Source organism: Buteo buteo, chromosome 15 (genome assembly GCF_964188355.1).
Source record: "Buteo buteo chromosome 15, bButBut1.hap1.1, whole genome shotgun sequence".
NCBI lineage: Eukaryota > Metazoa > Chordata > Aves > Accipitriformes > Accipitridae > Buteo > Buteo buteo.
In genome coordinates, this window is record NC_134185.1 from 7,957,712 (window position 1) to 7,975,132 (window position 17,421).

The 17,421-nt window shown below is 41.1% G+C and overlaps 1 protein-coding gene across 2 annotated transcripts in view; it reads right to left on the minus strand.

Moving 5' to 3' along the window:
- The window catches only part of PHIP (PHIP subunit of CUL4-Ring ligase complex), a 118,324-nt gene that overhangs the window by 79,103 nt on the left and 21,800 nt on the right, over positions 1 to 17,421 (minus strand). For both annotated transcript variants that reach the window (XM_075046491.1, XM_075046490.1), the window contains exons 8-9: positions 6,341 to 6,562; positions 5,645 to 5,745 (exon numbers count right to left, since the gene is read on the minus strand). In XM_075046491.1, coding sequence (XP_074902592.1) covers positions 5,645 to 5,745; positions 6,341 to 6,562 — 323 coding nt within the window. The remainder of the gene's footprint in view (positions 1 to 5,644; positions 5,746 to 6,340; positions 6,563 to 17,421) is intronic.

Below are 17,421 nucleotides of genomic sequence, written 5' to 3' on the forward strand. Positions count from 1 at the left end.
TCCACTGTGGTTTGTGAACTCTGCCTTTGGAGTTAGGACAGCTGCAAAATAGAGCAAGTATGCACTTATGTTCTAGTTCGGATAACCAAGTTAAATCCTCCAACTTATGTCTCTCTAATGTGTGTGATTTTAGACATTAGGAGACAAAAGATTATGGCATTCTTTTACAATAGAGCAGACTGTGGTCTTTGCAAAATGACCTCTGCAATCAGTATTTTTGGGGAGCAAGGGAAGGGAACAAAAGCATAATTTCTCGCAACATAAAGAAACAAAGCTAATTGTTTTGCTTTACAAACATTCTCAATCCAATTATTAAGTGGCTGGAAGGCACCAAGATACCTTCACAAACATTTCACAGACAGGTCCAGAAAAGCCCTGGTAAACCATTTTCCTCCTGGAAGAGACCTGTATTAAGTTCAACATGAATCTAGAAATGAGAAGGGCTGCAGTCCAAAAATTATCTGCACTCAGAGCAGCGGACAAAGAAGCAATTTGGTCTATGTGCCCTCCACTAAGGGACACGCTCACCCATATAAACATCTCAAGTTCATCTTCAAAATGCAGCAACAGCACAGGAATGGTTACCTAATCCAAGCCCTGCAGACTAACCTCACTCTGGACATGTAGTGGCTCAAGCGAGACTTCTTCCCAGAAAACACGTGTGTGATATAACCTCTCCAGATTAAGTCTTTGTTCACAAGCTAATGGATAAGGTTCAGCATATTTAAATTCTGACGTATGACCAGCCCTTTTAACATCAAGTGCCTTCTGCTTAAGAAAGCAGACAGGAAGTATCACACCACACTGATGACAATTGAGAAATCAACGCCTTACCCAAAACAGGAACATCAAAATCATCAGCACATGTTTTTCCTAAGTTTTTTTCCTCTTTTTAAAATTATGGGGGAAAAAATAGAAGAGAAAAGCAGTATAGTAAACTCCTCTACCCAAATCTGTGAGACAGTTCTGCTGCCTTGTTCATATGGTCTGCCATTAACAGACTAACACTGGAAACTTGTGATCCAAACAGGTGGCAGAAGAACAACAAGAAAACTCAGCATCTTTCTCAGAGCAAATACATATGGAAATATTTTGCAGTGCAACTAATTTAACTTTGATGCACTGACCAGTCGTAATAATTCTCCCCTAAACTTGAGCCAGATTATTCTTCAATTTCTGATGACCCAAGGCTGATTTTCTCTCTTCTCCCTACTGTCAACTGATATAGGATCCAACTCTTGTGTTTTCTATTGCCATTCAGAATAGTAACAGGAGACTAAATATGGGGAAAGTCTTGATTGCCTAAATTTTAATTGTTTTCCCCTTAATCTTGTTTGAGCCACATTCTTTGACTTCCTCACCTGCAGCAACAACCAACCTTACCATTCCTCTACCTGGAAACCAAATTAATCTACCTGGAATGTTACTGCTTTTAGGCATACATGGTAATTGCCTAGTCAGAAATCTCCTCGCTGAAATAACAGGAGGCTCTCTAATACTGAAGAACATGCATCCACACTAGTCACAGAAGCATGTGAACAAGGCTGATCACTCTCCTTTGAGCAACATGAGAATTTTGTGGCCAGCCATGCCAATGTCTGTGTTTCATCCTATGGCACCAAATCTACTGTAATGTGTCCTTTCACAGTTTATCAAAACAGAGCTCAGTCACCAAGCATCTCCTGTCCGGGCCGTATGTGTGACCTAGATATTGAACATGCTCCAATTAACAAGGTTATCAAAAAATTGGGAGACCAACATTGAAAGCCTCTAATTTCAGAGATACTATTAATTCTGCAGCAGAGCTGCTGGCAAAGCTGAATACAAGGATTTTAGCCATCTAAGAATGAAACAAAATAAACATTTGCAGAGATTAAAAAAACAAACAGAACTGGGGTAGGGCACTAGACATTAGAAGGCTTAAAGGATGTCACAGTCCATTTTAATGGCAAATACTAGTTTTCAAGGTAGTGAGTTTTCCAGTTATTCGTTATCTGTTGAGATAAATAATTGTTCCATAATATTTTCATCTTGTAAGTGGGGAATAAAGAACAATTTTGAGTTTCCTCATCTCCTGAAGAAGCTGACAGGGAAAGAGTCCCTTCAGAGGGAGTTTCTCCCAGGGGGGACTAAGTCCAATTTTCAGTTAAACACAGGGAGTTGATCCAGTAGACTTAACCACCCGAGCTGGGTTCCACTGAAACAGTTTTCAGCATAGTTAAGAACAAAACTGATTATTTTTAATTCGAGAGCACACTGAACACAGTAGCGTATCCAAACGCTGCCTTTCCCATATTTCATTAAAAAGTTCAGTCAAGTACTGCTGGCATTGCCAATCGTCTTGAAACTACAATCAACCGCATGATCATCATGAGGCTACCCAGCATCTCGTTAATCTTAACTCCCTGCTAGATGATTCAAGTAGTGCTGACTATAAAAAGCAGGAGGTGGGGTATATATGTTGTCGAGTTTTTTTATTTTAAGCAGCTGAAATTTTAAGACTTCAGCACCAGTCCCCTATTTAAAATATTGGACAACTTAGTAACACACTTTCATCACTGACAGCAATCGTATTCTTAAAGGATAGGCTGCAGTCATGCTCAGGAGGAGGGTGAAATCGAGTTCTGACTTAAGCACATGACAGCACCCCTCACCTGTACTACTTAGATCTTTTGGTCTTGCTTGAAAGCTCCTATTTCTCCTTCCTGGGGTGGGAGTGGTGCTAGAACCGAGATACAGGGCAGCAAGCTCAGAGCCTAAACAATTGTTGTAAGAGATCTTATTTTCTCTGCCAGCCTTCCTCTTTTTTAGAGATACTGAACAGAAGCAAGCCTGTATTTTTTACTATAGCGGCAAAAGGAAGGACAAACTTCCCACCCCCCCCAGTTATTTTATCTTCCAGATGCCCTACACATCACATTTTTAAAAAAAGAACCTCACAAAGGGCCTTATGAAAAAAATTAATGGGAATCTTTCTTTCCTTTGAGGCTCTTATCTTGCTGGCACTCGTTTTCCCCCAGCACATTACTGGATGGATGTGGAGGGAACCTGACATGTTTCCACAGCTCTGGAAGCAGATCCAGATCTAAAGATGTAAGGAAGTACAATCACCTCATCAAAAACTGTTATGACAACATACACTAATTACTGAGATGCACTGTCCATACAATGCAGCCTCCCTGTGGAAAATTACACTGAACTCTAAGTTTCCCAGTATCATTTATTTTGGTTTACTGGAATAAGCATGACAACGTTTACAGTTTAGCACATTATGTAAATCTTCCTGTAACTAACAAATTCCCCTGAACTAGTATACTGTTCAATTCCAGAAGAGCTACTTTAAGACTCTTCTGGGTGTCTGACTATTTTGATATTGTAACATACTATTAAGTTCCAGTCCCAAAAGACCTGTTTCTTATTTAGACTTTACCATATTTTTAACAAGTTGTAGGTTGAATCAAAAAGCATCAAATACCTCATAGCTCTACTAAGTTCAAACAAAGATCTAAGATCAGTATCCTGCCTCCAAAGTAGCCAAGACTGGATGTGTAAGAGGAGAAAAAGTACACAGTGATGCCTTTTAATATCTTCATGTAATGCATAATACCTTGTGGCAAGGAGTTTCATAAATTAACTGCACGTTTTGTAAAGAACCATATTCTTCCAGTTTGGAATTGGCTACCTTCACTTGACACCCTCTAGTACAATAAGGGCAAACAAGCAATTACTCATCATATGCCCTCCTCCAGACACTCATGGCTGTACATGTCTCATCTTCATGCATTCATCTTTTTCCAGACTGAAGAAACACAGCTTAAAGGGTTCCTCTGTCTTTCCAAGCAAAATCTTTAAAATACTTCCACAACAAAAGGTACGGATGGTACAAATTCCAGTGTCGAAACTTACTCTGCACTCTGTTGTTCAGCAACATGAATCACTGGCATGACTTGGGTTGCCAGACCACTTCCTTGCTGTACTGCACAAGACAGCTGAACTAATCTGTTTTCTCTATGCCACTGTCTGATCACATCTGCTGCAACTACTTATACATGAAAGCATTACTCAAATATCTTTTATTCCTTTAATATTTGCTAAGTGCATCTCACTGAAAATTTTTATTCTACATTTATGTATCACCATAGAAAGGAATTTGTTGAGAATCCCCTACCATAACTGACACCAGCTTTCTCACTCCCTAAGTTTTACCTCAAGACAAATCCCATCCAACTCCATGACTCATCCAAACATTCATGATTTCTAAATATTCATCTCCCAGTTCATAATAGTATAACCCACCTAAGTATCATGGATTCTACTATTCTCTAACAACATAATTTGTTTCAAAATTCAATTCCATAGACTCAAACTTCACTCAGGAAAAAAGAGAAAAAAGAAAAAAAGGGAAAAAGTAAGAGAGAGAAACATGCAGACTCAAAAGGTTTACAAATCAGGCATATTAAGATTTCATCTTGTCAACAAGAGCTCTGACGTGAGAGAACTTAGAAAAATAATGTGGTGGCAACTCCTCTCCTTCATACATTAAAAATAAGCACGTAAGCCGTTTTCTCCTCTCCTCAGTAAGGAGGAGAGTCTTACTTTGATTTCCGCATGCGCCAGGCAGCAGAGGATTAACAGCCTGAGAAGCAGCTTCATCTAGAGTATCAAAAAAAGAGCCAAAACACCCAGAGAACACTAAAATAGTTAAGGCCCAGACAACTAGAGAAGTACCTACGCAAACATACCTACAAGCCCTGCATAACCTTGGCACACTGCAAGAAAGAGATTCTAACAGCAATTACCAAAACTACAAGAAAATGGAAACCTGCCAGAAAAATATATCTCTAAGAGCACATTCCATCCCCAAAGCTAAATCACTAATGATTACTAAAACAACTATTTGCAATTTTAAGCTACAGGTGTTTCCCGATAAAGAAAAGGAAGGAGCAAAAAAGCATTTGAAAGCCATTGAACAACTTAATTTATAAAAAAAAAAAAAAAAAAACAAAACAAAACACAACCAACAACAAAAAAAACTATCTCTATTTGAGGGTCCTGACAACATTTTTAATATCTTAAAACTTTGAAGGCAGAAATTTCAGGCTCAGGTTCAGCCACCAATACACAGCTGCCCAAGAATTCTGCCTCCTACCATGCTACAGCAAAGAGCAACTAGGAAAAGGTAATACAGATAAGGAAAGAACAAACATAAAAAATACCCCATCCTAATTTATACTAGGACATTACCGTCTCCAAAAAAAAATATTGGATTTTCAAGTATAAATTGCAATCATTTTATCAACATAATTTACATTTCATTTGGGATTAAGAGATGAGAACAGAACCGAAAAGCACCAATTTTGACATCACATTACAAAAAAAAAATCATTAGACTTTTTTACTAAAATAACAGAGAACAGCAAAACTGGGTATACAGTTACTTGCTTCACTCCACAAAAAGTTGTATTATCAATTTAGTCCTTAAAAGATAAGCAAGCTATAGCTACGTCAGAAATAGATCATACCCGACAACCACACAGTGAACCAGCCAGTGACAAGTTTTGTTTAAGTTAAATTTTTCTCCAACATTTGTACATCATTCTTATTTATAAAAAAAGAAATAGCAACAAATAAAATAGCAACTAACTTTATTTTAAGGGTGCCAGCATCCCACAGCCAAAAGCATATTGTTCCATCTGCCCCGGTTGAAGATAAGTATCTCTTTGAGCCACTGCACAGTGGAGAGAACTGGGGGGAGGGGGGGAAGAAAAAAGAAAAGGTCTCCTGTTAATCTGTTCCAGATGTGCTAAGAAGTTCCTCAAGTCATTGACTTCTCACAAAAAAAAAAGTCTCAAACCATACTTAAGGAAAATAAATTGCTATGAACACAAAAATAACACGATGCTGCTCAGAGTCACTCTTTTCCTTCAGAACAACCCTTCTGGGTTACTTGCCAAAACACTCTGGGTTCTCCCTCCCCACAACCCAAGTTGTGCAACAGCATGCAATTCTGAATGGAAACAAAACAAAGTATCCAGCATAGTTCTTAATGTACCTGTGCTGAGAATCACAGCCTGCAAAGGAATGATACTTCAAAACAGAACTGCCCACGTGTGTTGTACAATTTTTTTGAACAAGGATTATGTCTGGCATTTTTCAAGGGTCGGGCATTTTGACAATAAACACGTGTTATTTCACAATACGTATTGTGAAAATTCCTTCTCACTTCATGGCTTAGTTGCCAGGCACGCATTTTCATTACACAGAACATTCTCAGGTGGTTCCTTTTTCAGTCAAATGATGCATTTTATTGCTAGGGTGAGTTCACAAAGCAAAAACCTACCTGCAGCGATGTTATAGATGCACTGTGGCCCTGCAGAACTGCTAAGGGTGCACAAGTTCGAAGGCACCAAACTCTGATCATTTTATCACAGCTTCCCGCAGCTATCATGGTGTTTTCATAGTTCACTGCCATATCTGATATTTCAGCTGCATGCCCTCTCAGGGTAGCCAACAACCTTCCATCATCTGTTGCCCAGATTTTTACAAGGCAATCATCTGATCCCTAGAAGTAAGGTAGAAATCATTTCAACCACACCATTAGATGTTTTGATATTACAGTTAACTAACACAATGAACTGAAAAATAGAACTAGTGGCATACACGGATAAATAATCCTCCCCATGCTTTTAACAGTTTTCCACACTGCATTCAAAACACAAGATTACAATAATTCTCAATAGTATATACAAAGCATGATGCGTTTTAATACAGATCACAAATCCTACAGCAAGTTGGATTTATGCTCCTCAGTAAAACACTTTTTCCAAAACTCCAGCACAAACTGAAGAAGCTGTTGCAATTCATTAAAATGAAAATTTACATTAAATGTGAAAATGAATTATGAATTAGTAACATGTTTGCCATTTAGCATTGTAACCACTTACGTTCCTTATCTTCCTAGTTTGATCTTCATGCCCTACCAGCATTTAGTAGTATACTTGGTGTCCTGGTTTTGGCTGGGATAGAGTTAATTTTCTTTCCAGTAGCTGATAAGAGTGTTATGTTTTGGATTCAGGATGACAAGAATGTTGATAACACACTGATGTTTTCAGTTGTTGCCAAGTAGCGTTTAGACTTAAGTCAAGGATTTTTCAGCTTCTCATGCCCAGCCAGCAAGAAGGCTGGAGGGGCACAAGAAGTTGGGAGGGGACACAGCCAGGACAGCTGAACCAAACTGGCCAAAGGGATATTCCAGACCATATGATGTCATGTCCAGTATATAAACTGGGGGGAGCTGGCCTGGCGGGGTGGATCGCTGCTTGGGAACTAACTGGGCATTGGTGGGCGTGTGGTGAGCAACTGCGTTGTACATCACTTGTTTTGTATATTCCAATCCTTTAAGTATTATTATTGTAATCTTATTACTGTTGTTATAATTATTATTTTCTTCCTTTCTGTCATATTAAACTGTTCTTATCTCAACCCACAGGTTTTACTTTTTTTCTTTCCCAATTCTCTCCCCCATCCCACTGGGTAGGGGGGAAGCGAGTGAGCGGCTGCGTGGTGCTTAGTTGCTGCCTGGGGTTAAAACCATGACATACACTTACCACAGTAACAGTGAGGTAAAGAGCCTGTATGAACAGCTATTCCATTATTAAGTCAAAATACTATAAATCTGCTTTGATATTCACATTAACAAACACTGAAATGACCACTCTTTCTCAACAAACTTCAGAGGTTTCATCTACCTATTCATACTTAACCAACGTTTTGCTGGTCTTCCCACACCACAGTAACAGCTGCTTGCCTGTATACAACAAGTTCACAGCCCTAGCAAAAATTTCACAACTCAGCCCTTCATTTTTCATTGCATTCCTGCACCTCCCTGAAAGTCTTTGCACCTTGCTCAACACAATGACATTTGAACACTGCACAGAGACACTGACAGAGGAGATTTGCTGTAAACATTTATTTGCTTAGGTTCAGAAGCAATACAAAGCTGGGTGTTGGATTTTAACATCTGGAGCACTGATCTGCTACTGGACACACACGGGTGCTGCTGCAACTTACAATGTGACACCATCATTACAAAATTCCACCTGGGTTTTGACTCTTCCATCTACTTACAGTGCCTCTGCACAAGTTCAGCTAGTATTTATTCTTTAAAGAAGTCAGAAGGCAGGACAATACTATCGCCCACCTAAAAGGTATCCGAAGCACAGGGACCAACAGCCAGATTTTTAAAAGACTGGTAAGCATTCAGTGAACGACCAAAAGTCTCAAAAAATATTTAGAGGCTACTGATACTATTTTCAACATTACAGCTTCTGTAAACAGGTAAATGACATATATTTTCCTTATTTAGTACATTCCTGTAACTATAGAAATCCCACACTGCCGTGGCTCAATTTAGCTACTGTTCTGGGCAGCCCAATCCCAGGACACCTATACCCAGCTTGGGAAGTTTTCACCAACACAGCCACTATGTGTGAAGCAGAGCAGTCCCACTGGGAAGCCAGGCAAACACTTCAGGAAACACTTTCAAAAGGAACCCAGACACATCCTGCAGTTTTTGGAACACATAAAAGGATTTGGAAAGGTTTGGGGGGTTTTTTGCCTTTTTTTAATAAATACTGACCAGCCTATTTAGATTACATTAACGCTGATGAACAGACAATTTATTTCCCCGTATTTCCTTAACTTCTTTTATGTTGTTACTATTAAAAAAAAATATCAGTTCTCTACTTGAAAGGATAGCTGAATTCTACTCCTTACATTAGTTCAGGTTCAAAACTACTATCTGGGAGAAGGAGGGGAACAGCCTACCTGCCATTACGTAACAATTATACACCCATTCTCATTTGTAACAATACCCTGCAAACCAGGCAACTTCCTCAGACTTGCTTTTCATTTAGTGAACAAAAAGTTGTTTCTGGCTCACAGGCAGTTATCCACAGCAGTTTCTCTCCTTCTATGTCATTTGTATTAATTCAGACAAGACAAATATCTCTTAACACAACAAGATACAATACAGCCCCAGTTCTTAAATAGTAAAAAGAAGACTGATTGTATTTAGGTACATTGAGACAGCACATTTTTCTACAGATCACAAATACAGGTTGCTTCTCTCCAGAAGGGTCTTTAGCATCAGCAAGAAGGCTACTTTGGAGCATTAGTGACATTTTAACACAGCAGAATGTTTTGCAGGGGGACTCCAGACATGCAAAATCAAGATAATTTAAAACTTTACTGTGTATTTGATTTCTGGAGTGCCTTGGTAGGTAATTTTGATTTGCCAGCTGTCATGCTTCTATTCTACTCTTCCTCAGGTGGGCATGACTGTAAGGGCATGACTTTTCTTTCTTCCCAACTATTCAACAGGTGCACCCATGAACGCAGAGATGTGGGCAAGAAAACTCCTCCCACACCTCTGCCCTAGTCATTTTTGGCATAAGCATCTGAGCCTCCAATTAAGGTTGTCAAAAAACCTCTTGTGTCGCTGCATCCTCATTTTAAACAAGTACTTCTATTAAGAGAAGGTCCCTCATCCCTCAAACAGAAAAGTACCATTTGAGATTTCACATTACTCTTTGGTCCTCTAAGGACACTGAGGCTGAGCAATCAGCATTACAGAAGAGTACTGCTCTGAACATTTAACCTCAACACTCAACCAAGGACTGCTCCCTTGTGCAGTCTCGTTTAGTTACTGCAAGCAACAGCCCATTTCTACGTCTAAAAACTTTGTCATAAGGGGGATTGTTGCAGGGACGTGTCTATTTGACAAAGGAGATAAGTGAAGCTTGTTAATAATTACATTTTCTGCCTCTTGGGTAAGGAGAGCAATGGTACAGTCTATATTATTTCTTCTTATGCGTAAAACTTCCACACCGAGATTCTGTGGTACACATATGCCTTATCTAACTGCTAGACTGCTACAGTGCCAGCACAGGCAAAACAACCAGTCTGTAGAGTTGAATGAACAGCAACGGACGGACAGAATCACGGAATCATTGAGGTGGGAAGGGACCTCTCAAGATCATCTAGTCCAACCCCCCTGCTCAAGTAGGGTCAGCTAGAGAAGGTTGCCCAGGATGATGTATCAACCATTCCTGTTTTGTTATCTTCTACACATTTACTAAAGGTACTCTCTGCCCCAACACTCAGGTCCTTAAAGAGAATGTGGCCTCAGTACCAAACCCTGTGGTACACCCCTAGTGACTGGCCTCCAGCTGGACTTCGTGCCACTAATCACAACCCTTCGAACCTGGCAGTTCAGGCCACTTTCAATCTCTGTCCACTTATCCAGCCTGTACTTCATCAGTTTGTCAGTAACGATGCTATGGGGGACAGTGCTGAAAGCCTCACTACAGTCAGGAAAAACAACATCCACTACTGCCCCTCATACAACTTAGTCATTTCATTGTATAAGGTTATCAAGTTGGACAGGAATGATTTCCCCTTCACAGATCTATGATGATCACCTTCTTATTGTTAGTACATTTGGAAATGGCTTTCAGGAGAATTTGCTCCATCACTTTCTCAGGTGATTGACATGAACGGTCTGTAGTTCCCTGGAACAACATTCTCACCGTTCTTGAAGACAGGAGTGACATTTGCTCTCTTCCAGTCCTCAGGAACCTCTCCTGATCATCATGGCCTTTCAAAGATAATAGAGAATGGCCTCACAATGACATTGGCCAGTGCCCTCAGCACTTGCTGGTGTCTCCCATCAGGTCCCATGGATTTGTGTGTGGCAAGTTCCTTTAAACTTTCCCTAGCCTGATCCTCCTCCACCAACGAGGAGTCTTCCTTGCTCTAGAATCCCTCTGGTCTCAGGGACTTGGGACTCCTGAAGGCAAGTCTTGCCACTAAAGATTGAGGCAAAGATGACATCGATTATCTTGTCTTTTTCTGTGTCCTCTGTCACCAGGTCTCCTGCCCCATTCATCAACAGGCCCATTTTATTTTCCCTAGTCTTCCCTTTGCTGCTGATATACTTGAAGAAGCAGTCTTGTTGCTCTTCACAGCCCTTGCGAGATTCAACACCAGGCTGTCTTCAGCTTTCCCAGCCCCATCACTGAACTTTCAGAGAGCGGCTCTGTATTTCTCCCAAGGCATCTCTCCCTGCTTCCACCTCTCACACACTTCCTTTTTGTGTTTGAGTTTTGTCAGGAGCTCCTTGCTTATCTACGCAGGCCTCCTGCCACTTTTGCTTGCCTTCCTACACATCAGGATGGACCATTCTTCGGTCTGGAAGAGGTGATCCTTAAAAAATAGCCAGCTCTCCTGAACCCCTCCTCTCTTCCCCCAGACCATATCCCACAAGATTCTTCCAGGCAGGTCCCTGGACAGGTCAGAATCTGCTCCTCTGAAGCCCAGGGTTGTGATCCTGCTTTTTACCTTGTTCCCTCCTCACAGGATCCTGAACTTCATCACCTCATGGTCACTGCAGTCAAGACCACCCTTGACCTACAGTTTGTAACTGTAAGATCGAGCAGAGCATCTTTTGTTGTCAGCTCCCAAATGACCTGTGCCAGGAAGCTGTCATCAGTGCACTACTGCAGAAACTTCCTGGATTGCTCACATGCTGCTGTGTTTCCCCTCTAGCAGATACCAGGGTGGTTCAAGTCCACCAGGAGGACCAGATCAGGCTTCTTTCAGTTACCTGAAGAAGGCCTCATCTACTTCCCAATCAGGCAGGCTGTAGCAGACACCCACCCCAACGTCACCACACTGGTCTGCCCTTTCACCCTCACCCACGAGCTCCCAGCTGGCTCACCGCCTGTCCCCAGACAGAGCTTCATGCATTCCCACCGCTCTTCGCGGAAAGGGCAACTCCCACTCCTTGCCATCCTGCCCTGCCCCTCCTGAAGGGCCTGTATCCATCCACAGCAGCACCCCGGTCCTGTGAGCTACCCAACCCCACCACACCCCTTTGGTCCTGATGAGACTGTAGCCCTGCAACTACATACAGAATCCAATTCCTCCTGCCTTTCTCCATAGTGCATGCATTAGGGTACAGGCACTTCAGAAGGGCACCCAGTCAGGCTGATTTCTCAAAGCATGAAAGCTTTCCCCATAATGTACTTCTTGATCTGTGTGCATACACTTGGGGTGGGCCCTCTTCAGCCCTTTTTGTTGTTTTCAGGGTTTCTCCTGAAACTACATCACCCCACATTCTTTGCTTACCCACCTGGTCTACCACTTCCTCACACGATTGTGAGTTGTTGTCTCCCTCCCACATCTTTCCTACTCTAACACTCTCCTCACCAGGTTGGCCTGCCTGTTGAGAAAGATGCTTTGCCCCATATTTGCCTCTTACTCTCCTTTTCACATCCCTCAGTGTCCATAATAAAAAGCTTCCTCTCCCCGGTATACTTTCAGCACCTCCACAAGTTAGAAATCACCAAAGCCCTTAATAAAGTTGTTCTAATTGGAATTTACTCTGTTAATGCAGTTGTAATAGGATCCAAAGAAAAAAAGTACCCCATAGACAAAACTGCACAATAATCAAACCACCCCTTTGCTTTTACACTAGAAGTTCTACACCTCAAGCATGCTAGAGCACCTTACTAACAGGCACTGTTTTCCAAAGCTTTGGACAGTGCCACACCTCTTTTCTGACCATTAATCTTCAATTTCTCCAATATTCTTAGGGTGTTATCATTTAAAAGAAAAAAAGAAAAAAAAGAGCAGTCTAGCACAAGTACAACAAATTCTGTAATTTCTCTTAATTTCATCTAAGCTAGGGCTTTTGTAGTCCTTTTAACCACAACACAGCAACGTACTAACCCAATTATTTGGCATTAACCTCAAAAGTCTTTCTGAATTACCTCAAACTTCTTCACATTGTATCCTCACAAACTGTAATAAGCACTTGCAGTCTTTGCTCTTTGCCCCATCATGTTAAGACTGTATGAATATGAAAAGCAAGTGTTCAATACTCTAATTTGTTATTTCTCTTTTTCTCTGAAAATCTTTATCAAACCTTTGAAATGACTACTTCCTTCTAGATTACTGACTTTTTTTTTGATTCAGATCCATTGAGCTAAGACTCAATAAATGAACCTACTATAAATTCTATTCTACCTTTACTGCTTCTTTTAGTTCAGCTCAAATACCTGTATGAAAAGAAAGTAAACCACTTTCAGGAATAAGTTCTAATTAATAGTCAGAACTTGCGACCTCCCACTAAGATGCTCACCTACCCAGAACATCTATGAGAAGGAAGATTCAAGGACCTCTTAAATTTACAGATGTTTAGCTGCATTTAAATGTAGTTGTTAGCATTTAATGCTTTTGAAAAGGCTCCTAATCTCACTCATATTGAATAACTTGAGACACACAGTGTTATTTTTTTTTTTTAAAAAAGAAAATTTTAAATTATTAGCTCACAGAATCTTTTTGACAACTGTATACACACAGGCTAATTTCAATTATACCTTGGATTTATTCACTTCTACTAAGTTGCTGAGAAGCTAAAGAGAAGGAAAAAGGAAGAGGAAAAAAGTTGGTTAACAAGCTCAGTAATGCATACTTCCAAATCAATTCCAATGAACAAGTTAACACAGGTTCACAACAGAATTAGCAAACTTGCTGTTTAGAACTTTATAAGCAGTTTAGAGAAAAAAGGGCCCCTTTTTTTCCTCTAAACTCTGCTTATAAAGCTCTAAGCAGATTTAGTTTTAATCCCTTTGCTTCCTTAAAACAAACATACAAGCACTCTATAAAGCACTCAGATTTGGGGGGGTTTTTTTACCATGCTACTCAATAAGTTCATAACTGTTACTGTGTTTCTAGATTCAAATTTGCACTGTATCTAAAGCTTCAAAGAGGTTCAAACTCTACACCTACTTGATACAATGATTACCTGAATAATAGCATCAGCTCATTCTGTTCTACTGTTATGATGTGAGACCTAAGAGTATGAAGAAGCTTGTGTATTCTTCTCAAAAGTGCAGTTAGCAACAAAAAAAACCCAAGAAGCGGAGGAGACAAAAACGGGGTGTGTGTGTGTGTAAAACCTATGCCAACAAATAACAGCCTCACTGCTCAAAAGAGAGACCTGAAAGAAGGGAATAGGAAACCCCAAACTTGCAAAACACTATAGGGGGTGGAAATCACTCACATGGGGATTAATCTCTTTCTCAAAGCAGTACATGCATGGGAACAGAACCAAGCCATTAATATTAATTGCATCATAGTCTAGAAATCTCAAACCACTGGTCCCATTTTTCTTGGAGCTGCACTAATTAAAAACAAACAAACAAAAAAACAACCCAAAAAACTCTGTCGACAGAACTATACATATTACATAAAACATGCTTCTGCAATTCTTACGTTGTACAGATCAATATTATGAATAAGCTACTGACTTTACAGTAAGCTTACAGCCTGCAGTCATTTTACTGGATGAAAAGATTGTTCAAAGCACAGAGAAAAACAAAAAAGTCAACCAATAAACCAAACCCTGCATTATGAGACCCCAAAAAAGCTGCTTGTAGAATGTAACTGACAGAGAGCAACCTGCACAAAAAAAACTTAAAGATGGAAAATCGTCAGCAAGTAAAAAAAAGCTAGTTCTGGGACCTTATGCCACGTGCAGGGTCCTCAGAGGTCTATTTAATAACAGCAAATCAAGGAAAGAAGATCAGCATAAAATGAGCCTGCTCCCTACCAGCTGGCTATAGTATAGCTATAGAGGCATGCGTACATGTACATATCCATTGCAAAGAAAAATTAAATTATGTTAGCAAGTCTCAACAAGAAAAAAGGAAAACAACAGAAGGAAAAAAGGAAAAAAAAAGACTAAGGTAAAATTGTAAATTCTGTAGCATCTTGGCAAGATAACAATATCAGAGTTCAAATAAATTCACGGGATTCTATCTGAACTGAATGGGACAATTCACAGCTCTTAAAATACTGCTGCAGTTCTACTAGCAAGGGCATTGGCTTACTCCACAGCTCCTGCTTCCAAGGTTATGTCTACAACTGCTACAAATTATGAACCTATTAAAAAATATTTGTCAAAAGTGAATCCTAGAACAAATTCAGCACCAAGAGAGAACTGATGACATCATTGCCAAGCTATGGAGTAAAACTGGTTCACTTTTCTACCATTACACAGATTTGTGGCCTGAAGTGAAACTGCCAAGAAATGTACAAATTAATCTTGGTTTGGAAATCTTACACAGACTATTACACAGCACTGTTTATTATTCCCTAGAAAGAGTAATCTCTGAGGAGACAGGAAGATAAAGGTGGGGAAAAAGGAGATGGTCACCCTTCTTTGCAGTCAGAAAGTTAAGTAGTGCAGGAACCAGAGAAGACAATGCTTGTTTCTATTACCCTGTGTGCATTCTGCAAGTCACACTTTCAAGAGATCCAGAATACACAGTAACAGAAATAATTAGGTTTTCTTCACTGATAGGTCTTTTAGCTGTGTTTTTGCCAAGTAAAGATGCCTTAATTGTAGTTAATTAAAAAAAAACCCTATATTACCAAGACAACACAGTTTGTATAGCAACAGTATTTTGTATATTCAGAAAAAAAAACAGGTAAGAGGTTGATCTTCAGAAATCTCTTGTGAAATCCCTAAAAGAATATAAATAGAAACGGTCATTGCATGACCTTGTGGTGCATTGACCCTGGCTGGATGCCACGTGCCCACCAACGCTGCTCTATCACTCCCCTCCTCAGCTGGGCAGGGGAGAGAAAATATAACAAAAGGCTTGTTAGTCGAGGTAAGGACAAGGAAAGATCACTCACTAATTACCATCACAGGCAAAACAGACTCGACTTGGGGAAATTAGTTTCATTTATTGCCAATCAAATCAGACTAGGATAATGAGAAATAAAACCAAATCTTAAAACCACCTTCCCCCCACCCCTCCCTTCTTCCTGGGCACAGCTTCACTCCCGATTTTCTCTCCTTCCTCCCCTGCAGTGGTGCAGGGGGACGGGGAATGGGGGTTGGGGTCAGTTCATCACACGTTGTCTCTGCTGCTCCTTCCTCCTCAGGGGCAGGACTCCTCGCTCTTCCCCTGCTCCAGCATGGGGTCCCTCCCACGGGAGACAGTCCTCCACAAATTTCTCCAACGCAAGTCCTTCACAAACAGCTCCAGCACGGGCCCCTTCCACAGGCTCAAAAGTCCTGCCAGAAAACCTGCTCCAGCGTGGGCTCCTCTCTCCACGGGGCCACAGGTCCTGCCAGGAGCCTGCTCCAGCCCACAGGGTCACAGCCTCCTTCGGGCATCCCCCTGCTCCGGCATGGGGTCGTCTCTCCCCAAGCTGCAGGTGGAGATCTGCTCCACCATGGACCTCCCTGGGCTGCAGGGGGACAGCCTGCCTCACCATGGTCTTCATCACCACGGGCTGCAGGGGAATCTCTGCTCCGGCGCCTGGAGCACCTCCTGCCCTCCTTCTGCACTGACCCGGGGGGCTGCAGGGCTAGTCCTCTCACATCTCACTCCTCTCTTCTCCAGCTGCAATTGTGCGGGTTTTTTCTCCCTCTCTAAACCTGTTCTCCCAGAGGCACTACCACCGTCACTGATGGGCTCGGCCTTGGCCAGCGGTGGGTCCATCCTGGAGCCGGCTGGCGTTGGCTCTGTCAGACATGGGGGAAGCTTCCAGCAGCTTCTCACAGAAGCCACCCCTGCAGCCCCCTCGCCACCAAAACCTTGCCACGCAAACCCAATACAGACCTACTAGCTAGCAGGAAAACTGCATAATGTCCTGTTTTCATTGCCTTTACGCAAACTAAGAGCATCTTCTTCCTAGCAAATATAACATCTCCCAGAAGAGTATGACTCAAAAATGTGCTGAGATTACTTTCTTTGCCTTTGAATTTGAAGCCGAACATAAACAGAACTTGAATTTAGAGACTTTCAATCCTTCAGAGGTCAGGAGGAAAAGGAAACAGTTATGACACATCTTCTAGAACCAATCATAAGTCTCAAACAGCCTCTTATCTAGCTAATGTCACACTGTATGCTGGAGGTTGTAGAGTAAAATCGTAGAGCAAGAACGATTCCCTATTGATGCAGGCAAATTTACATGCTTGACAACTGACACTTCTGGAAAGAAGTTTGGCTTACCTTTTATTATAAATTCCTACTTCTGCTTACTACACTAGAGACTTTAGAAATTGTAGTGGTCTAGATTAAAAATGAACTGGCACCATTTCATTATACAGATACAATTGCAACAAGACAGTTCATGACTCTATCCACTGACTACATCACACCAGCTACAGCAACTTGGATTTTACTGGAATGTGGAATACAACCCACTGGTTTTCAATTTGCCAACAACCACTTAAACGTCTACACAAAAAACACTGGATTTACCTGAGAATGCAGAGGTAAGAAGTTCTGTCCCAGGCCCTCCAAAATAAAAATTCACCAGCCACAATTTATTTCT